The 24,030-nt window shown below is 38.1% G+C and overlaps 1 protein-coding gene across 3 annotated transcripts; it reads left to right on the plus strand.

The window, feature by feature from the left end:
* The first annotated feature begins 6,033 nt into the window (after window positions 1-6,033).
* LOC104446559 (disease resistance protein RPV1) lies at window positions 6,034-16,803 on the plus strand. Of its 3 annotated transcripts, none has more exons than XM_039311972.1 (5): window positions 6,034-6,873; window positions 6,949-7,336; window positions 13,433-14,552; window positions 14,654-14,941; window positions 15,017-16,803. In XM_039311972.1, exons 1-5 carry the CDS (start codon window positions 6,807-6,809, stop codon window positions 16,559-16,561), a joined length of 3,408 nt encoding a protein of 1,135 aa, XP_039167906.1. In that variant the 5' UTR covers window positions 6,034-6,806; the 3' UTR covers window positions 16,562-16,803. The 3 variants fall into 3 exon arrangements, with proteins under 3 accessions (XP_039167906.1, XP_039167905.1, XP_039167903.1); XM_039311971.1 differs by having other exon boundaries at window positions 6,038-6,139; window positions 6,218-7,336; XM_039311969.1 differs by having other exon boundaries at window positions 6,039-7,336.
* Window positions 16,804-24,030: the final 7,227 nt, after the last annotated feature.

Consider the following 24,030-nt stretch of genomic DNA (forward strand, 5'->3'; position numbering starts at 1 on the left):
AAATTCTTCGACTTCTGGACTGAGCATCCAAACTTTCTAACTATTGTCCAACAAGCATGGAACTCTCCAGTGATTGGCTATCCCATGTTCAGGCTTGTCTCTAAACTGAAATTTCTAAAGGCTCGCCTCCAATCGCTAAACCAAGAAGCTTTCTCGGACATCTCTATTAGAACTACTGAAGCTAGAGAAGCTCTTCGGTCTACTCAAGTTGGTCTCCAATCTGACCCTAATAATGTTGATCTTGCATAACTTGAAAGATGCCAGCGGCGTATTTTCATAGACCTTCGTGGTCAAGAAGAATCTTTTTATCGCCAGAAATCAAGAGTTAAATGGCTTAAGGAGGGAGATCGAAACACAAAGTTTTTCCACAATTCTGTGAAGGCGAGACACCTCACCAATCGAATCCTCTCTATTAAGGACTCCTCTGGCTCTCTTATCACCGATCCAACTCGGGTGCCGCGGGTTTTTGTCTCTTTTTTCTCGGATCTATTATCCCCCCATGCTACCCTTGTCAAGCCGTCCCTGGAAGACTTGCGGCAAGTTATTCGCAGCCCACTCTCGGATGCCCAGGTTTGCTCCATTGCTGCACCTGTCTCGGACTTTAAGATTAAAGACAGCCTTTTTTCTCTTCCAAGAAGTAAAGCTCCGGGCCCTGACGGCTTTACTACTGAATTCTATAAAAACGATTGGAGAATTGTTGGACCTTTGGTGATTCGGGCTATGAAGGATTTCTTTTCCTCGGGTCATCTCCTGAAAGAAGTTAATGCTACAATTTTGGCGTTAATACCTAAGGTACCTAATGCTTGCGAGGTTACTTATTTCATACCTATTGCGTGCTGCAATACTATTTATAAGGTCATTACAAAAATCTTGGCAAATCGGATTGCTATGGTTCTAAACAGTATTATTAATCCTACTCAGAACGCCTTTGTCAGAGGTAGGAGGATTAGAGACAACATTTTATTGGCACAGGAACTATTTGTAGGTTTTCACCGTGATCCTTATCTTCCGAAATGTGCCGTTAAAGTAGACTTCCGCAAAGCTTATGATACCGTGGATTGGGATTTCTTGGAGTTAACCCTTCTAGCCTTCCGATTTCCGGAGTGGTTTATTAAACTGGTCATGGTTTGCGTTCGCACGCCTATGTTCTCTATCTCTATCAATGGGGAGCTTCACTGCTTCTTTGCTAGTGGCAGAGGCATTCGGCTAGGAGACCCGATGTCTCCTTATCTATTTACCCTTGTGATGGAAGTTTTTTCGGGCATCATCAATCTGAGGACCTCCGTCAAAGATTTCAAGTTTTTTTGGAGATGTAAATCTACGAGACTCTCCCATCTCTTTTTTGTTGACGACGTCTTCCTGTTCTGCCGTGCGAATCGGAAGTCGGCGGTGGTCCTTAAAAGGAGCCTTGACACATTCTCCTCCTGGAGCGGTCTTGTACCTCCCCAATAGAAACAAAAGTGATGTTTTCCTATCGAGAGGCTCCTCTTCCCTTGAGGAATATTCTATCTACATTTGGTTTTCAAGAAGGCAAACTCCTATTCGGTATCTAGGGTACCTATCATCTCTTTTAGATTGACCAAGACCGACTGCACTGAGTTGATTAACCAGATTACAGCAAGAGTCCAATCTTGGACTCATCGATTTCTCTCTTTGCGGGGAGACTCCAACTTATAAGGTATGTTCTCCATTCCATTCAGGCGTTTTGGGCTAGTGTCTTTTCTTTACCTGCTGCTGTTCTTTTGAATATTGAGCGCATCTTGAGACAATTTCTTTGGAAAGGTTCTGCCCTGGGAAAAGATGGGGCCAAAGTCTCATGGCTAGATATTTGCATGCCAAAATCTGAGGGCGGCTTGGCTATTAGAAACCTTAAAGATTGCAATGGAGCTTCCCTGCTCCAATACATTTGGTTCTTATTTACTGATAAGGAGTCACTCTGGTGTCGTTGGATTCACTCGAATTTCTTAAAGAGAGTGAATTTTTGGATTTCTCCTCAACCAACCTTATGCTCGTGGGCTTGGAAAAAAATCTTGCAGCTTAGGCCCTACTTTCGCCAGTCGTTTCGCTGGAAAATTGGCAACGGAATGCAGACATCTCTATGGCATAATAACTGGCTTTCGTGTGGTCCTTTAAACGCAATTTTTTCTTCCACTGTAATGGAGGACTCGGGTTTATCTAAGATGGCAGCTGTCTCTGAATTGTACACCTCGCCTGGCCTTTAAATCCACCTGGAAAGTTGGGGCTTCTCCTTGCCGGTGCTTTCTAATGTTTGTGACCGGTTCCTTTGGTGCGGTGATTCTTCGGGCGTTTTTTCGGTTGCTTCGGCCTGGAATTTAATCAGAGTTAAAAAAGATCGAGTTCCTTGGGCGACTCTGGTTTGGGATAATGCCTTGGCACCGCATTATCAATTTCTGTTATGACTTATTGCCAAGAAGCGCCTACCGACTCAATCACTCCTACTTTCTTACGATAGGATTGCCTACTCGATCTATGCCTTTTGCTCAACTCAGCCGGACTCTATTGATCACCTTTTCTTTCACTGTCAAACCCCTGCTACCCTAGCTTATTTCTGGGCTTCTAGGTGCAACCTACCTTGGAGAATCAGACCATGGACCGAGACCTCCACTTGGGCTCTAAAGTTTTTATCGGGTAAAGATTTCTTCCACAAAATTGCTAGGTTCTCTTTTGGAGCTATGTGTTATCTAATTTGGAAGAAGAGAAATTGCATCATCTTTCGGGGTGAAACTGTTTCCGTGTTGGCTCTCAAAAATCATTTGATCAAAGTTGTCAAGGACAGAGTTCTCTCCTTCAAGAATGTGCCTCCTACCCCAAGAAATAGAAGACTTCAAAGGAATTGGGGCTTTGACCCCTCGGTCTTTTCTCGGTAGCTTTGCTTGTTGTTGTTGGTGCTTGTCTTTGTACCGTCCTAGTTCTCTCGTCCCGCTTTTAAGCGTGTAGTAGAGGTTTGCTAGGTTTGGTTTTGCCTCGGCCCGGGTTGTGGGTGTTTTTTCTTCTTTCTTTTGTTTTCCCTTCGACTCCCTTCCACTCTTCCTGCTATGCGGTCAAAGTGTAAGTTGGCGCCATTTCTTGTTTGTCCAAAGTTATCAATATATTTCTTACATTTCACCCAAAAAAAAAAAAAGGTAATCAAAGAATGGCCAACTCCAACAATTATGCATGAAGTTTGAAGTTTTCATCGTATAGCTTCTTTCTATCGACGGTTTATTACGTATTTTAGCACCATTGCAAACCACTCACCCCTTGCAAGGAGAAAGGGTTTTTGAGTGGACAAATCCAACCCAAAGAAGTTTTGAACTTCTCAAAGAAAAGTTGAGCGCAATCCTCGGGCCTTGCATTGCCCAACTTCGATTGTGTCTTTAAGATGCATTGCGATGCATCAGGTACCGACATAGGAGGAGTTCGAGTCAAGGAGTTTGACCAATTGCCTTCTTTAGTGAAAAATTGAATGGTGCAAAACATTGTTACAACACTTGGGATTTGGAATTTTATGCACTATTTCATACACTTGAGCATTGGAGGTAATATCTTGTTCATCGAGAGTTCATTTTGTACACTAACCATGAAGCTCTCAAGTATGTTTCAGGACAACAAAAGCTCAATTACACATGTGCAAAATGGGATGAATATATTCAAGGATTCACCTTCATTATCAAGCATAAGGCCGGAGTTCAAAATTAGGTTGCCAATGCTCTTAGTCGAAAGAAGAGTGTACTTCATACCATGCGTTTTATTGTTCTTGGATTTGGCTCTTTTCAAGAGTTGTGCACGAAGATCCTTTCTTTTTATAAGATAATTTCTAATGCACAAAGCAAGAGGTTTATGGATTTTACTTTATGTGATGACTTCCTTTTCAAAAGAAATTGACCTTTTGTGCCGGATTGCTCTCTTCAATTAAGGGTGATCAAGGAAATTCACCAAGATGGACATTTTGGGCATGACAAGATAGCGTAACTTGTTTTAGCCAAATATTTTTGTCCTCATTTGAAATGTGATGTATGCTGACATGTGATGAAGTGTTGACGTTGCCAAGTAGGAAAGGAACAAGCTACCAATGCCGGTCTTAATTTGCCCTTACCGATGCCACAAGCCCCTTGCAAAGAAATCTCTATGTTCTTCGTCCTTGAACTACCGCATACACTCAGAGGTATGGATTCAATCTTTGTGGTTGTTGATAGGTTTTCAAAAATAGCATGCTTCATTCCTTGTCATAAAACTATGGATGCCTCATAAATTGCTGAGTTATTCTTCGAAGAAATCTATAAGTTGCATGGCCTTCCTCAGACTATTACTTCTGATTAGGACACCAAGTTTCTTAGTCACTTTTGGTGGCAACTATGGAAGAATATTGGCACTAAGCTACAATATAGTATAGTATGTGTTTCATTGCCAAACGGATGGACAAACTGAAGTAATTAATCAGTCCTTGGGAAATTTATTGAGGACTTTGATCGATGATAACCCCCGTTCTTGGGAAACTCGGTTGTCACTTGGAGAATTTGCATATAATTGTTGGTGAATTGTACCACTGGATATAGTCCATTTGTGATTGTGTACGGACGTCAACCAAAGACTGCTCTCAATCTTGCACCCATGCCATTTGCTGCTAAGCCGGTCAATAAGGTGGATGCTATTATATCTCAAATGAGAATAGTTCGTGAAGAAATGTGCCGAAAGTTGGAGAGAAAAGCTAAGTCCTATAAAAAAGGATGTCGATAAGCGATGGCATGAAATTTTCTTTGAACCTGGGGATATTGTTTGGGCTTGTTTGCCAGTAGAGCATCATTTCATTGGAAGCTGCAGCAAACTTAGTGATTGAAAACTTGGTCCATTTGAAGTTCTTGAGTGCATCAATCCTAATGCATATTAACTAAAGCATCCTTCTCATAAAAGTTGTAAATCCAACAGTCTCAATTCTTTTGACTTTGGAATCAAGTCATTCTAATCTGAAGCTACAAAGTTATGCCCATATTCCCGAGCTAGCACAAAAATGAAATTTTTACCCGATTTTGTGACTAAGTTTCCATGTGTGTAAGTTACCTGATCCTATTGTTTGAGCAGTCGACCTTTCGACTATGTCACTAAGTTAACCAAAATTAAATTTCGAGCACCAGTTTAAATGTGAGCTGGGAGTTCAAGGAACAATTTTAAAATATTTCGTCAACTTAGCCTCCTTTTTTTTGTCGGTAAAGGATCATATCATTTCAAAGAGGAAATGTAGATGGATATATGAGATGTGCTTCCGACTATAACAAGTCCAAAAGAGGGGCTGGGGGAAAAGATAGGCTTTGACTTTCCAATTCACAAGATTGTTCCCAGTTCTAGAGCAATGAACTTAGCAAAGGTTGCGCAAAAAATCAATAAATTGCCGCCCTCTTTGACCAGTTCTCTTTCCTCCCACGTGGGTCGCTCAGCACCGCCTACTTTTGATCAGGTTGAGACAAAGCATACCAAAGACCGAGTCTTCACAACCCAAGCAAATCCCCTATCAGCTTACCTGTTGATTTGGTGGAAGTCTGATTGGTTTTTTCCTTCTACTTGTGAAGGACGGCCGCCAGCCCACAGGTGACTTCCACTTGGATGGAACATAATAACAAAGTAATGGCAAGTGGAACTTAAAGGATCATATCATTTCAAAGAGGAAATGTAGATGGATATATGAGATGTGCTTCCGACTATAACAAGTCCAAAAGAGGGGCTGGGGGAAAAGATAGGCTTTGACTTTCCAATTCACAAGATTGTTCCCAGTTCTAGAGCAATGAACTTAGCAAAGGTTGCGCAAAAAATCAATAAATTGCCGCCCTCTTTGACCAGTTCTCTTTCCTCCCACGTGGGTCGCTCAGCACCGCCTACTTTTGATCAGGTTGAGACAAAGCATACCAAAGACCGAGTCTTCACAGCCCAAGCAAATCCCCCTATCAGCTTACCTGTTGATTTGGTGGAAGTCTGATTGGTTTTTTCCTTCTACTTGTGAAGGACGGCCGCCAGCCCACAGGTGACTTCCACTTGGATGGAACATAATAACAAAGTAATGGCAAGTGGAACTTATGTTAACTTATCCAGATATATCTAGCATCCAAATGTTCATCAACGTGCAATGACATAATCTGAAAGATCATGGGTATTTTTATATTCTCCCCTTGATTTTACTTTCTTATTTCTTTCTCTACACCTTATTCCTATCATATTTTTTTTCCAGTATAGTTAGACAGTTTACAGCTGTCCAATCTTATGTACTGTATGGTTGGACTGGACGCAGTGGAAGTGAGCGATCTCACAGTATTGCTTTATCAAGCTGCTACAAGGATCAGACTCAGACTTCTGCTTTGTTAGACCTCACGGCCACGTTTTGTTTCTTTCCTCTTCCTTCTTATAGATTCTAGTCTCAGAAAAAGGCAAACCTCTTCCTTCTTCGTCTTCTGTGGAGGATCTAGAATTACCGAAAACGACCTAATGTTGCAATTCGATTTCCAAAACCAATTCGATGGATAATCACCGGAGACTGTGAACCTGCTCGATGCCAGCAGTGTCAAAACTTTGTCTGTGGAATTCTGTCGTCGTGGATTGGCGAGATCGAGAACCTCCTGGTGAAGGAGGATGAGGAAGATGTCACTATCGAACCAACTCCGGGGGTTGTTGATCGCCTCATCGCCGACTTGCTCGTTGATTCTGCCGAGGGTGGATCGTCCCAGCTGATCCACGCCTCGAGCAACAAGGATCAAACTCAGACTTCCCAAGTCACCAGGCGGACTCAATTTGGAGATCAATCTCTCCATTGTCGTCCCGGAATGAAGAGGAAGTGGGACGGAGAAGAGATGGCAGCTCCGACAGGCAATATCCGTGATGATCGATCAGGTAGGGGCTACGAGGTGTTCTTGAGCTTCAGAGGGCTTGATACTCGCTTAACCATCGCGGATTGTCTCTATGAAGCCATGATCCACGCGGGGATCCGCACTTTCAAGGATGACCCAGAACTCCGAATCGGCAAAGAGATTGGAGGCAATCTTTTGCGAGCGATCAACAACTCCAGAATTTACATTCCGATTTTCTCCAAAAACTACGCTTCAAGTAAGTGGTGCCTCCGTGAGCTTGCGCACATGGTGGAGTGCATCAGGAGAAGATCAAGAGATGAAGATGAGAAAGTTATCCTCCCTATCTTCTTTGATGTGGATGCAGATGATGTCAAGATTAAGACTGAGTTATATCGGAAAGCCCTCCAAAAGCACGAGAGTGACTTTGGGAAGGATTTAGCAAAGCAATGGGAGGAGGCTTTAAGAGAGGTTGCCAGTATTAAGGGATGGAATCTAAAAGATCACGGGTATTTTCATATTCTCCTCTTGATTTTACTTTCTTATTTCTTTCTCTAGACCTTATTCCTATCATTTTTTTTCTGGAATAGTTAAATTTAGTTTGCTGCTGTCCAATCTTATGTACTGTATGGTTGGACTGGACGCAGTGTGGGAACCAGAAATTTTGCCCAGAAAACAAGGTTTCTTGCTCAAATTGATTTTTCATTTTCAATCCCAAGTTTTGGAAACAGTAGTATTCAGCTATTTCAACTTAATTAATTTTTGCTAATGCAAAAAAAAAAAAAAAAAACTACAATATTAATGGACATCTAAGATGTGTGAATAAATAAATAAATAAATAAATATCTTAACTTCACATCCTACTTCATTTGTATTCATAAAGGAATCAGTTTTAGCTTGTGAGATAAAAAGAAAGAATATTTCTATGATAGAATCTGTTGGATTCGTTTTATGAAATTTCGCAATTAATATATAAACTTAAATCTAACGAATATTCTGACATTGCATTAAGAAAGAAACGCAAACTTATAAGAGATTTAATATAACTCATTCGACTTTCAATGATCGCGATTAAAGTGAGCTTCTCCCATTGACCTTTTCCTAGTTTGCATTCTCAAGACCCTACGCCTAATATTTTCCTGAAAATTTAGAATGAGTTTGATGTTTAATCTTTCTTCTTTTTACTACATCATTGAAAGATGAATAAGAATCTGGCCAGTAAAGATAGCTCAGCAAGGAGCTTTTTTTTTTTTTTTTTTTTTGGTAAAATCTCAGCAAGGAGCTTTTATAAGTATAGAGCAATTAATGGTTATAGTTAGTTCATACTTGTTAGCGTTTGATGCACCTTTAGAATATGTAGAAATATGTCGGAAACTTAGAGAAATTATTACATAGACTAAGTCTCCGCAATATCTCTCGGGAAACTGGTGGCTAAGCGGAAGAAATGATGGAGCTAACCCACCCTAGATTTGACCCAATGACAAAGGCATCCCCAACCCTTTGAGATTAGAAACTAATAGCCGTGGATTTGATTTCTACCCCCGGGGAATTCATGTGCATTCTATCCTACTTCCTCTCAAGGTAACCAACTAATTAGGATCGTACCACCGAGTTACAAAAAAAATGACGGAGCTTTTGTATGACAATAGTTTACATGTCCTTAAGAGGAAACCGCCACAAACTAGGATCCAAAGTATCTCCATATCTCCACAAACTTCAGATGAAACGGGAGGATTTGTTGGGACGATGAACAGTGGAGAGAAAAGAAAGACGGAGAGAGGCTTCGTGCGGGTAAGTTGTAGTGGTGTCCCATTTGCCCAATCAAATTGATGAGTTGGCCTTAACTTGCACGTGTCAAGCGATTAGTATGGTAAACTATATTCCTACATGACCTTCCAAAACCACCCAATATTCTCTTCTAACCTATAAATGGTTGAGATTTTTGTGTAAGTTGTATTAGAAAAATTTCACATCAAATAACCAACATGGTGTGAAACGGTTAATATATTCTAGTTGGCACATAAGTCATCAGCCTAAGCTTTTGAGTTAAGGTAATCTAATTAGATATATTAACGGGCTTGGACTTGAGCTTGAGCTCTCTCTTGATAATCTCCCTAGATGAAGGTATTAAACTTTTGTTGTGTGCTTCCAACAAATAGTATCATAACCAATGATAGATAGATGGGCCCACAATCTGTTTTGTTGCATGGTGAATATCTCAAAGAACGAATCTCATTATCATTGCAGTGTTCATGATTTGGTCTAGCATAAGAGATTTGGGGGAAGGTGAGCATTGTGGTATAGTAACATGGTCCAACGGCAACATCCACAACTTGGTCTACAAAAAGAGACCATGAATGAAGGTGGGCGTTGATGGAGATTCAAGTTGAGATATATTGGTGTAGAATGGTACCTTAATTAAGGGGGAATAGAATTAACATTGAGCTCACATGTGAGTAGGATTATTGAAATACACGTATGAGTTATGTTAAAAAAGTCTCACATTAGATAATTGGTGTGGTGTGACATAGTTAATATATTATAATTGGCCCATAATTCATTACATTAAACTTTTGAGGGGACAAGTACAGCAGGGGTGCCATAAGTTCAGTATTAACTTTTTTCACTTAGTTAAGTGTCACAAATTTCAAAACTTGATTACTTAAATACCATCAACGATTTGCCTCACCGAAAAATCTGACGTGGACTTGGTCATCCTACGTAGCACCGCTGGTGCTGAGGTCAACAATTTTTGTATTTTCTTTCTCTTTAAGTGCCACAAATATGAAAATTTGACAACTTAAATGCCAAAAATTTGAAAAATCAATCACTTAAGTATCATTGACAATTTACCTCACTGGAAAATCTACCACCAACCATAGGCAACGTGACCTCACCCAAATTTGGCGAGGGCCTTCACGCCCTCGCTCAAGGCCTTTGTGTCCCCACCTATTGAGGGTCAGGCCTTTGCAATTGTCACACACAAAAAAAAAAATATAAAGAAATAAAGATATAAAAAAAATTAAAAAAATTCAAAAATCAAAATCATTTTGAAAAAAGAATTAAAAAAAATCAACGTAGGATGATTTGCCAGAAGTGGCACTCAAATGATCGGTTTTACTCCAATGTAGCACGTAAGTGAGTGAAAAAATAAAGTTATAATACTTAAGTAAACATCGTACAAAAGTTATGGCACTTCTGTAATAATTGTCCCACTTCTGACTGAAAATGAGTCGAACTAGATATCTTGATAGTTTCAAGCTTAGCCTCACTCTTCATGATCTCTCTAGATGAAGGTATTGGGTTTATGTTGCGCCTTCCCAACATAAATATGCTTTACAGTTGATCCTACCAAGGAAGACTACGAGAGTTAAGTTGAGAATTCTAAATCCTAAAATCCTGTTTAACTAATTTGTAGTGTTAGACTCGTTTGGTTGAATTCTCTAATTTGACCCTCACTTTCAGTCTAACGGTAATGAAAAGCACTATAGATTGGTTGAGAAAGGCCAACAAAACAAAGTTGATTCAAATTGGGCAGTTTAGAGCTTATTTGGTAATCATCTTGTTTTTCTATTTTTCAATTCTTTTGTTCATTAAAATAGAAAAAAAAATATAAATCCGTTGGTAACGTCTAATAATTTTTCTATTCTCTAGAATAAAAAAAAAATAAACCAGGGAATAGATTTGGAACAGAAACATGAAGTAAAAAAAATCTACTTCTTTATTTTCGTGAACAAAATGGAAAAAACTATTTCTAATTAGAAATTGTTCCTGAAAATAGAGAGGTTACCAAACATACCCTTATTATCCTCTAGAACATGGGAACTGTTTGTGTTGCGATGCTACTTTTTGTACTCATTAGGTATTTACTCAAATGAAATGAACTCACTCTCTTTCTAAGCCAAAAAGTGGAGATAAGGATACCGTCATAAATTTTGTTACGGCACTTACTCGAATGTCGAAACTTTTTTCCGGCAACTTACATGCCATAACTTCTATAAAAAAAATATAAAAAAAACATTTACTTGAATGCTATAACTTTCAATGAATTACTTAAGTGTCAAAATTTTTAAAGAAATCTCTCCTTAGTGTTAAAAATCCAACGTGGCATAACATTTGTAATAAACTTTTTTAAAAAGTTGTGGCATCCAAGTGATCGATTAAAAATTTATGTGGCACTCAAGTGATTGGAAGAAAATTTATGACACTCAAGTGAGCATTGTACATAAATTATAACACTAAAGTGATCAAATAAAAAGTTATGGCACTCAGTGAGCCCAGTATGGAAATTATGACATTCGTGGTATCCTTTTTTCCAAAACATATAAAATTCAATCATCATCAGATTAAGCAGTAAACCAAAGAACTCATAATCCAAAAAAATTTAGCTTCATCCTTTTGTTCTTTCTTTTATAAGCTAAAAAGAAAAAGTTGCATCTAATAAATTAGCATTATTATGTAAAAGAAATGGTGACCGTTGGTAATTCCCCGACACTTGGCCCGCTCACAAATCTTCAGTGAGTATAAATACCCAATTGATTAATTATCATATGTCTTCGTTCCTGGGTGTTGAATTGCATGTATTTCGCGAACGATAGGCTCCATTCACACGCCATCTTGCATTTAAAAAAAAAATCCAAGTACAACCAGCCACAATAATGGAGAAAATATTTTATATGTAAGTCAAGTCGTCCATATAAACTTGACAAAAACTAATTGAAGTTCCTATAAAAATTATTACATAACATCTATTTAATGCTTCTTTATTACTTTAGGTTATTGTATAAAACTAAAATATAGAACGTAAAAGGCCTATGCTTAGAATAATAAAACATCATCGGACGCAATCCGATGGATAAAGAGTTGCCAAGTTGTTAAACAACAGGTTTCTAGCCTCTTACGGATGACGGACAGATGGAGAATAGACATTTACATAAGTCGTAGGGATGGACACGAGAGGCATCGGTGCCTGCCAATAGGTGAAAATTTGAGCATCTTTTTGTTATGAAAATGGTGCATACATTTCTCTTTGAGATATTCAAACAATAAATCAAAAAAAAAAAAAAAAAAAATTGCAAATGTTTAAATGTGCTGTCAACTGGTCACAATATTATAATAATAATGTACATATCTTAAATGGATAAATGAAGTGATCCTCTGCATTTTAGTATACTATGTGTAATTACCATGTGCATTACTTAACTAAATACACATAATAATTTATATCGGGGTATATTATTTGTAATTAACCTCTATATTAAATTAAGATGAAAGTATCAAACCGGGGGGGGGTGCTATTACTTCCTACGCCACGCCCCCGTGCCCTACAATTATCCGTGGGGCATTTTTTATTAAGGAAATTTACCCCATTTGAGGTACAACACCCTAATTTGACTTGTCATCACTCACCCCAGGCATGGGTGGCTATTATATTAATCTATCTAAAGGTAGTCAGAGCCGAAACTTTGACGCGGTGTCTACCTTTATCACTGTGAAACCCCCCTAATTCCAACATCTAATTTTTTTTTCTTCCCAAGGAGGAGGGAATAAGGGGTGACATTGTGGGGTTTCCCGCCCTTAGGCGCTTGTTTCTTCCCCATGAGCCTTTTAAGGATTTGCTCGGGTCCTAGATACAACACCCTAATTTGAAAGTTATTTTTATGTGAATTTATCAACCTTTAATTAGGTCTTAGCAACTTTTTTTTTATTGATTATATTACCAATTACTTTTGAGTTACTAGTTTTTATTTGAGTCATTTTACGAAGTTTATTTAATCCGCTTTAGAAATTTTGAAAAAATTATTGCCTTTTATTTGTATTTTTTACTCGACATTTCAAAATGATCAATTCTTGTACAAAATTACTAACTAATATGAGTGTTGTACTAACTGACCTCTAATTCAGTTATAAACTAGTTTTAAAATGCTTGCTCTTATTTAAGCCACTTATTCATATTTATTATTGTTTCAAAATTACCAACTTTTTTTACAACTTTTGTTAACTAGCTACCAACATTTATTTGCATAGGTTACAAACATTCTTAGGTTATAAAATTTGTCATCTAATCACCAACGATAGTTTGAGTTACTTATCAACTTATTTCGATTGAATTACCAACTTGTTTAATGGTACGATAAAACATATGCAATATGAATCTGATTGGAGACTTATTCGGATAAATGTTTGTGAGTACTGTGAATGAAGTTGATAAATAGTCCAGACATTGGTCCTCATTTTTGGCTATCATCCTATCCCTTCAGTACGTTAAGAAAATTGCTTTTGACCTTCTATTCTTGTTTCCAATTTTCAAGGTAACCGCCCTGCGATTTTTTCCCCCTTTACGTCAACCTTCAAACTAATCCCAAGTGCTTGAAGAGATGAATAATACCGGATTTACCGAGAATTATATGTCTAGTCAAACTTCCAGAGGTTTCACTTTGTGTGACGAGAAGTAACCAATCAGTGTAGAAAAAATATGGAATGAAATAAAAAGAACCTTGATAGCAGTAGCTTTCAATTGTGAATAGGTTTAGCTTTTATTCAAACGGTTCTCTGCCTAAAAGATCTCTTCTTTTTGTTCGTTTTTTTTTTTTTGATGCTGGCAGCCTACATAAACTTACAAATCTCATGGTACAAGAGGTTTATAGTCTATTATGGACGAGACGAACAGACACACATGATTGTCTCGTGGGAATTGAGGATCGAAAGGATGAAATTACAAAGCTATTAGATCAGGGAACTCAGGATGTTCAGTATATAGTGATTCATGGTATGGGAGGCATTGGAAAGACATCACTAGCCGAGGTTGTCTTCAAGCAAATCTCCCCTCAATTTCAGGGTCATTGCTGCTTTCTTAAGGATGTCCGTACCCATGATATATTAAACTTGCAAAAAAAATTATTGTCTGACATTCTCAATCTAAATTGCACAAACCTCTCTGACATTAATGAAGGGGCTAACGTGATCAAGAGGAGGTTCCATGAAATGGAAGTCCTCATTGTTCTCGATGATATCGACAAGCTAAACCAAATTGAGAAACTTGCAGGCGAGCCCATGTGGTTTGGTGGGGGAAGTAGAATCATTATAACAACAAGGAATATTGAATTCTTGGTAACCGAAGGTGAAGATGACAATGTCCCAACCTCACGTTTTGGAAAAATTTCATTTTACGAAATGCCGGAGATGGATCCTGATGATGCTCTTCAACTTTTCTGTGAGCATGCCCTGGGATGTGCCAAGCCGTCACCTGATTACCTAGGTATTTCATGTGAACTAATCCATGCTCTTGGAAGACTTCCATTAGCTCTCGAGGTCATAGGTTCCACACTCCGCGGAAAATGCAAAAGTACATGGGAAGATGTCTTACAACAGTTAAAGACGGTGATGAATCAAGATGTCAAGAAAAAGTTGATGATAAGTTATGAAGAATTAAATCCTATTCAACGAAAAATTTATCTTGATATCGCATGTTTGTTCATCAACCAAGAGAAGACAACTGCAATTATATATTGGGATGCAGTTTTCAAGTATCCCACTGAAATTGAAGTGAAGATCCTCACACGTATGTCTTTGATAAAGATTGTCGACAATGATAAACTATGGATGCATGACCAACTTAGGGACCTCGGAAGGGATATCGTCCACCCAGAAAGCTGCAAAAATCATCTAAGTGGTAGTAGATTGTGGTCACCCAAGGATGCCTTCCATGTCATGCAGAGAAAAAAGGTTTTCTTTTTACCTCATCCCTTCCAATGTTATCACTTTTTAAATCTAACTTTAAGTCAAATTGACACACAAACTCACTAGTTGCTACTTTTATCTTTCAGGGAACTAAAAACATAGTAGCACTCAATCTTGGCACACCTGAACCTGATGCGTGGTACATATTTAAACGCAAGGAATTTGCAAGGTTGGAGAACCTTAGATTCCTTCAATTAGATCATGGAAACTTCAAGGGAGAGTTTAAGGATCTTTTCTCCGAATTAAGATGGCTTTCTTGGAGCAATTGCCCCTCAGAAGTCCGAGATACCAACTTTGGATTGAAAAACTTGGTGGTCCTTGAGCTTTCAGGGGTCAACATTACTGAAGACTGGGGAGGATGGTGTCAAATCATGGTACAATCTTACAATATACTTTTGCATTATATTTACTCTGCATCTTTTCTAAATTTCAACTCCATTGCATTATAGGTAGCAAAACAATTGAAAGTCCTAAAACTTGTGGATTGCACATCCCTTAGAAAGACGCTCAAGTTCTCCACAATCTCGAGACTAGAGAGATTGATTCTTATCGGTTGCACTACACTAAGTATGATTGACGAAACCATTGGCAATTTACAGCATCTTGATCACCTAGAGATAGAAGAGGCACTTATTGAGTCATTGCCAGAGTCCATTGGCGGTCTAAAATCTATGTCAAAGCTATCAATTCGGAAATGTTGCTATTTTGAAAAGCTTCCCGACTCTATTGGACAATTGGAGTCATTACTTGAGCTACACATCCATTGTTCAAGAATTAGAGAATTACCGCATTCCATTGGATGCCTCGAAGGGTTAAAAGTTTTATGTATCATGACTAGTAGATTAGAAAAGCTACCAACCTCGATTGGGAGGCTCCAGTCATTGCATCAGTTGGATGTGTCTTCATCACGCATCATGAAATTACCTCACTGTATTGGAAATCTCAAAAAGTTGAAGGAAATATATATGGATAACACTTGCATAAGTGAACTTCCCAAAACCATAGGAATGGTGGAAAATCTGGAAAAGTTGACTGCTGCAGTCTGTGATCACTTGGAGGGAGAAATTCCTAGTGAAATTGGGGCACTATCTTCATTGCGAATTTTAGACTTATCATGTGGCCACTTTAGTAGATTGCCAACAACCATCAATCAGCTTACAAATCTCCAAGAACTTCGTTTACTCCACTGCAATTGGATTCAACAGTTGCCAGAGCTTCCTCAGAGTCTAACGGTCTTACACTTTTCAATGGAGTCACTGACCACAATCCCTGACCTCTCAAACCTTACCAACTTAGTTGATCTTGATATGTGCGGAACACTAGTGCAAGAACCCAACATAGAGTGGCTTGTGGAGCTACGTGCTCTAAGGAAATTGGCCTTGGTTGTTCTGGATATGACCTTGCCTCCGACCAATTTAAGTTCCCTCTCTCAGCTACAAGAACTCGAAATAGGTTGCACTGGCCAACGATCTCTTACCGGGCTCCCTTCCAACCTTCGATGTTTGACCTTAGCAAATGTCCAATCCCTGATAGATTGGTCCCTCTTTTCCAACTTGGAGAATTTGTCAGAGCTGAAGCTCCATGAATATCAGCTTGGCGAGATTCAATTCGATGTGCTTGGAAAGCTAACGAAACTCAGTGCATTGACGATGAGGGAGTGTCCATTACTCAAGACGTTGCCTGTTATGCCATTTTTTAAGGACATTCGGAACTTGAATCTAAATCGATTGCCTCAGCTAACTGGGATTCAGGGATTGGAAGAATTGAAATCATTGCAGTGTTTGTCCATCTGTTGGTGCAATTCCATTAAAAGGTTAGCTGAAACTGCCCTGTCTAATCTACAAAATCTGAATATTTTGAAATTCGTTGCATGTAAATTGCTGGAGAGTGTGCCGGATGTGCCATATGCCAAGTCATCTTGTCATCTCATCATAAAGCAATGCCCGAGGTTGTGTGATTTTGAAGGCCCATACAGGTCCTACAAAGACGGGTAAAGTATTTATCATTTGTTTGGCAAAGATAGTAAGTCGATAACATTGAGCTGCCAGATAGCATCTTTTTGCACAAAACTTGTGTGCACTTTGCTAAATTAAAAGAATTAAGCGAGGCTGACTTGGCTTGTTTAGCTCTTGAAACTTCTTATGAATTGTCGTGGAGAGAAAAGGCATGTATATTTTTTAAGTAATGCGAGGTATAATCGAGAGTTATACAAAAATCCTACTCTCTCATTCCCTTCCATCTTGGATTGCCAAACATAGTTAGGGAAGAAGATGCTGCAATTTGCCTGAGTTATTCATTTTAACAGTTTTGCTTTAAGTGCAATGAAATACCTCAATTCAATTTTAAGTGCGGGGATCTATAAAGTAAGACCAATTAATGTCTTCTAATCTTATGATGCATGTACCACAGTCGCCATGAACTTGATGAGAAAAAACAATTTATCCTCAAAAGACCAGTGTACTTATGTGCTTTGAAATTGAGTGAGAAAACTCTCCATACAATATGGAAAACAAACGTCGTCTATTGAAGAAATTTACGCATTATTATTTCTAAACTATAAAACACCAGAACGTCTCTATTATAAAGCAAATTAATAATATCCCGTGATCTCAAATTTTATATAAAAAAAAATTCCCCAAAGTTCATATGCCTTCGATAAGATGAATGATAATGATATAATACTAAACATTGTATAAAAAGGTGATTAAGAAGGTTCAATGAAAATGTGACCTTCATTGATTGATTGCTAATAGACTCCGATCGAGATGATCAACAGGCGGATTCGACCCTAGCCGGGCCGCATGATCGAGGTTTAGGTCTACCCATCTCGAGAGAAATAATACGCATTTGAGTTGGATGGGCCTGACTTGGGCCCACTTAAGCAACTAAAGGCTCTTACCTAAACACGCCCAAATTGCTTTTTGGTCAATGTGGTGCAGGTAGGCCTGGGCTAGCCTGTCGGTTTAGGCTTAAATAAATTTGAACATGTCTTTCTCGTCATGTAACAACTTCATTCGATTTCTTGGGATACTTCAAACCAAAATTTTCTTTTGCTTATATGTCTTTTTGTGCTTGAGAAAAATGAACAAAAGAAAAAGAAAGAAATTGTGAATTCACTTAATATATGAAAATAGGACAGATTAGGAATAGGAATGGAATAGCTATTTTGTAGTTTGATTTGTAGAATGGAATAGTGAATTCCCAACCCATGCTCTTAGTTTTTTTTACCATAATAGCACAGAGAATGTGTTAGGAATTGTAAAGAATACCCATAGTAGCCTTTGATGATATGTAATTGAAGTATAATTTTTTTTTCTTGTAAATGAAAGGCTCCTAAAACTTGTAAATAATTATAGTATTTTAAGTTTTAATAGTAACTAATCACTTATTTATTTATTTAATAATAATTTAAAAAATTGTATAATTAGTAAAGGTAGATGATCTACTAATTTTTACTATTTACTATATAATAATTATAAATATCCAGCCAACACAATAGTGCTGAGGTCGAGCTAAACTCTTATAGATAGTCTATGCTTGAAACTCCGCTTGAGTTATGGAATATTAAATTCCAACTTGATCAAGATATCGAGCTCGACTCAATAATTCAAATATTTTCCTATGTATTTATGTTAGAGGTGTACAAAGGAATCTGAGAATTGCCCATACCACTCAGAACTAGACCGGACCGGCCTAGAACCGACAATTCCCATGGTGATCGATTCAGTTCTTGAATCAAATTTAGTGAAATCGGTGAGTATCAGTCCGATTCACAGTTCTAGGCATAAGATTGCCCATCCACCTACCCGAACTAGACTACTATATATAAAGAAATTCCATCTCAATTACTTAATATTTTTTTTAGTTTTTCAACCAAATATGTACATATATATATATATATATATATATATATATATATATTTTGTAGTTATTGGATATTATTAACTAATTTTGTCTCTTGGGTGTGCAATAGAATAAAACCCTACTTTTTTTTATATTCTAATAATCCATTTACTTGCCTTCTCAACCAAAAAAAATGAAGAGAAATGAGAGAATTGATTGGAGAAGTCAACGGCTCATTTTAAGAGCATAAATGGAAACTAGGTGCACTATGATAGTAATTGCTAAATGCAATTTGTAGGGATTGCAAACCAATTCCATGGACCGTCCAGGTGGATCCATGGAACCAACGGGTGGTTCTCGATTCTAATTTTTCAGATCTAGTCCTTAGTGGGTGGTTCTCAGTTCCAAGGTGGGAACCACCCACCCCACCAAGCTCACCCTTAGTTTTTGTGGTTATAGGTATAGTACAAAATTTAAATATCTTATCCTCTATTTTTGTAGCTCTTAGATATTTTCCGAACAAAATAATAGAAACTTGATTAGGATCACAAGTCTGTCAAAAAAAGTTTTAATGAGCTTGATCTTGACTCGACAAAATGCTGGAGCAGCTCCTGTTTGAGCTCGGCTCGAAACCTGACCGGTCAATTTCCAATTATCAAGTCGACCTGGAGCTACACCTCAGTAAGTTGGAATCAACTTGACCCCGAGTTTCTGGACACACAAGTCCCTATTTATATTTGAGGACTTCTATGGGCCAAATAGTATTTTAGACACTAAACACCATGTTGTATAATGTGAGCTCTTCCTTAGTAAGAAGTGTGAATAGTTGGCACCTCCGAATGAACGAGATCCAGTGGAGAAGTTGATGGAGAAAGGTATATTGATCAAAATTCAATGGGACAATTAATCTCCCAATTAGATAATATTTTTGTTTCTAGAGAATGTATACTATGGATTGGATTGTTCGATGTTGTGACATAATTTTAGGATGGCACTCTCAATAAGATTTTCGTTACATAGACACATATCTCTTAATTCTAAGAGGATAATATATTCTCGATTATATCAAAAAGTGAAATTGAACTCAAAATGTTTAGATTAAAATAGAATGTCACCTAACCACACCATCAAAGTGAAAAAAGACAAAATTATAGATGAAAAGTTGCATACAAATTGAGGGTGGGCCTGACTAGATTCATAGTTGGGGTCCTCTTTTGAATTTATTACCATCAATCATTCAATCACGATATTAAAGTCAAGCAAGTCATGCGGTTCAACGGTTTTTGGAAGGTTTGACGAGTAAATAACACAAAACAATAAAATAAAATCTGTGATATTGTCTTACCTATATATATAGATAGATAGATAGGGAGTGATTCTCGTTCTCTAATGTTTGGGCATAGAAGTTGGCAGGGTTTGCTGATTGAGAAACCCTAGAAGGGAAACTCGGTGTCATTTCCTCGTGAAAAGCCGCCAAAAGGTGAAGTTGGTAAGAGTTTGATATGGCCGGGCTATGCCTGGCTCCCTGTATGCCACAAACATATTCCAACCTTTCATCTTAGGTTGGCCATTACGTTGGTGGCGTACCAGGAGCCAAGCCTACTCTCTCTCTCTCTCTCTCTCTCTCTCTCTCTCTCTCTCTCATTTTAATTTCTTGCAGAGATAGATAGAGTTCTGCTGAAAATTTTAGATAAGCTTTCAATGCCTTTCAAGCATGTTCATTCTTCGTTTCTTTTCCTTTTCCTTTTACCAAAGACATGCAATACGATTCGTATCTTCTATGTTCAGATAAGAGATGCTTATGCTAGTTGTTACGTGAGTCCGACGGTGGAATCAATCCATTTCAAGGAATGGCTACCTCATAATTAACAGGTGACATCATCAAAAAATTCAAAAATAATACCCACATGTTTTGGTATGATTGTATAGACTCATTTTACACTTGTGAAAAGTATGAAGCCATTTGCAGATTTTTGTCATTTCCTATGTAAAATCATGCCGACTTTTGAGAGTATATTTTATTTTCTCTTCATTCGATAAGTGCAAGTATCTACAGAGAGCACAAATAGGACAGAGTAGAAAGTTTTTTTTTTTTTTTTTTGGTAAATAATCAATATATTGAGTAAGAATCTCACCGTCAAAGAGATTTCTAGTTTATTATGGACAAGGACGGATGTGACTGATCATTTGGTGGAATAGAGTAGAAAGTTTGTCGCCGTTTTTCCGCAATTTATGCATTTCTTACCTTTAAGGCCTAACATATATTTCCATGAAAGGTGGAAGACCGATTCAAAATCTTGGACCTTGATTGGAGATTCAACAAAGTGCGTCAATTAAAATCCTCTTTTTTGAATGACACCATTTAAAGTTAATCTTATATTTTTATAAGATTATTTATGTCTAAAGGGAGAGCCCACTAGGGAAAGCGTCTCGATTGGGATGCCGTGATTCACGCAATGATTAAATTGCGATTCTGGGGTCAAAAATATTAGATACGATTTTCAGTTGATTGGAAGCATCTTCCTCCTCGCTTTTTTGACCATGTGATATGTTTTGGAGTCAAAATCACGGCTTGGGAAAATTAGACTCGGCTCTGGAGAGAACTCTTGACTAATGAAGCACAACATCGACCTGTTGTTGACGTTAAAATTAGACCTAGCTTGTCGAGGGAAATCAGAGGTCGACGTACGCAGGCTATGATCATGCACTTTAGTGTCCATGGCCTAGTCATCCATGCGCATGCTGCAATTTGGACATTAGATATGATCAACGATTTATGCTATTTATCTTAATCTATTTGTCTTGTTAAATTTACTTTTATAATAGAACTTTATATCGATCGCCTAAAAATAGTCCTAAAACAATTGAGATGATCATATGACTGATATTCCCTTCACGTTTCTTTCACTCTGGCCTAGATTGGCCTTTGTCTCTTTTTCCTTTATCTTTCTTCACTTTCTTTCCCCTTTCTTCCTATCTGATTTTCCTCCCATTTCAACAATTTTAAACCTATCTTGTTAGCACTTTCCTTTTTAATCAATTGGTATCAAAGCAGTACCTATCCTTCAGCATAAGAATACGTATATTCGAACAATCATCAGATCTGGAACCCTCGCGCTTCTCTCTCGCCCGCCCGCAGCTCCATTTCCATCGATTCGAGTTTCGCCGGAGGAGAATCACCGCCGATTGGTGTCTTCCGCCATCTCTGGCGCCTCAAGTCCATCCGTTGTTCCTCCTTCGGCAAAGCTCTCTGTATTTCGTAGTCGCCTCATTGGGTCCAGATTCGTTCCCTCTCGAATCCACTTCGTTCAATCTTAGCTTCCCATCTCGTTGTCATCTCATACCAGAGTCCATCGCAGCCAAGAGCCTCTGTTGAGTGATTCTACCGCTGGATTTCGTCATCGCTGAATGTTATCTTCGCAAGAGTCTTGGAATCCTTCATTGATCATCATTCTCAGCAGGTTACCATTCAGATTTTCCGCAAGGTGAGATACATGCTACGTCATTTTTTTTATTCTAAGAGCCGTGCAACGTCTTTTTAGGGAAGCTAGCTAGTTCGGCTCGTTCGACGTCGTTTAATATGTTTACGTGGAGTGGTTTTTAATAATAATACGCCAACTCATTTTATAGTTTTTATCATAAGAGAGACATAAAAAAAATTTACTGAAATTTCTCACCAAAGAGGCATTAAGTGATATTTTTTCTCCGATTTGATATTTAAGTGAGCCGACGAATATTTTTTACACTAAAGTGAATATCATATGAAACTTTTAACACTTTTAGTATCGTTATACTCTTATTCTTCATCAACCTCAATTTTTTAAATCAACATTACTAGGGTTGATCGGTTCCCGGTTCGGTCCGGTTCCAAAGTGGAACCGAGAACCGGACCGGGAAAACAAGTTCCCAATTTTGGGAACCGTGGACTGGACCATCAATTCCGATCCAGTCCAATTCTGTCCAATAGGATCGGCATTTTCTTTTTTCACTAAATAACGACAATTCATTAAAGAATGACCATGCTCCGGACGGATCAATCCAATTCGGTTCCCAGGCGATCTAATAAAACTACTCACACATGTTTTCACGTGCAAAATATTCAAACTTCACTTGCGTGAATATTAATCATAATTTATGTGTTTCACTCTTAATTTTAAGCATAAAAGCCATGAACAATTTGAGTAAAATATGTGATTGGCTTAGGTTTTATAGACAATCTCTCTTTTATGCTTTGAATGTTTAGTTGATGTCAGACTTTTTGAGGCTTGAAGTGCCTTGTCGTTTGCAAGTGATGGGAGCAAGAGAGAGAGTGAGCATGAGGAACTCCTAGAGCCTTATCCCACATCGAGGAGAAGTGAGGGGAGCAAGAGAGAGAGTGAGCATGAGAAACTCCTAGAGCCTCATCCCACATCCAGGAGAAGATAAAACTAACAAATAAGTTTTCTAAGAGCTTTGGTGGTCTCTTGGCCACATAAGAGGTTGTTACCTCAATTGCAATTCCAATTGTATTTAGTTTCATATATAATATTCATATATTATATGTGTTTATATAATATATGTATATAAATTATATAAAAAAAAAAAAAAAAAAATTGGTCCGGTCCAGCTTGGTCCAGTTCTCACCTTGGAACCGAGAACAGGACCGCCAACCGTGGGAACCACCCAAAACCGGCCAGTCTAGTCCGGTCCCAGTTCGGGCGGTTTCCGTTGCACACCCTTAAACATTACTACCTATCATCGCAAGCCCCTTTACTCAAAACTCAGGCTAGGAACACCACAAGTGTCATATCTTTCATATAAAGCTCACTTAAATGTCATAATTTCTTTTGACCTCTTAAGTATCATAAATTCTAAAAAACATTCATTTGAATACTATAACTTTCAATTGATTGCTTAAGTACCATAAATTTTAAAAATGTTCACCCAAGTGCGCAAGTCCCATATGGCATAGCACTTATCTTAAATGTTTTTAAAAAGTTATAATACTTAAATGATCGATTGAAAAATTTATAACACTTGAGTGATTGGAAAAGAAATTATGGTGCTCAAGTGAGTGCCGAACATAAGTTATGGCACTCAAATGATAGAAAAAAAAATATGTTACTTAAATGAGCGCCGTATAAAGTTTTGACACTTGTGACTTTTTTTACCTCAAAACTCTAACCTAACCTACCCACAGCTCAATCACTCACCTTCCCAGCATGGTCCACAACTATCGCATCGTCACTGGTACGCCACCACCTCTTCACCTTAGCCATTTCCCTCTTTCTTGACTCGAGCTTGAGCATCCATGTTTGTGTTGGCTGTGGTCCTACCTCACATTGTAGATTGTTAGAGTATGTCTCAAGTTTGAGTTCAAAGCAAAAATCTAATTTTTTAAAATAAAGAAATGAAAGGAGGAAAAGGGGGAATTTATGGAAATTTACTTTCCTAATCTGCAGGGGTTGGTGGCCAAGAAAATAAATAAAAATGGAAAATAAGAAAAGAGGAAAGTTCAACTAGGACTGTCGACCGAACTACACAATTTCCTATTCATGTTGAGTCGGCCACTGTACGCCCTTTACTCGAGTTTTGTGGGATTTCGCCTGCGGCTGTTGATGTGCGCAGGGAACCTTATCAT

The sequence above is a fragment of the Eucalyptus grandis genome, chromosome 5 (assembly GCF_016545825.1).
Source record: "Eucalyptus grandis isolate ANBG69807.140 chromosome 5, ASM1654582v1, whole genome shotgun sequence".
Classification (NCBI taxonomy): domain Eukaryota; kingdom Viridiplantae; phylum Streptophyta; class Magnoliopsida; order Myrtales; family Myrtaceae; genus Eucalyptus; species Eucalyptus grandis.

Excerpts from the sequence above, each read along its gene's own strand:
- LOC104446559 (XM_039311971.1), top strand. The coding sequence starts at position 6,807 with ATGAAGAGGAAGTGGGACGGAGAAGAGATGGCAGCTCCGACAGGCAAT. Across the intron at positions 7,337-13,432 it reads TGGAATCTAAAAGATCACGG|CCTACATAAACTTACAAATC; the intron begins GTATTTTCATAT and ends TGATGCTGGCAG. Across the intron at positions 14,942-15,016 it reads GAGGATGGTGTCAAATCATG|GTAGCAAAACAATTGAAAGT; the intron begins GTACAATCTTAC and ends ATTGCATTATAG.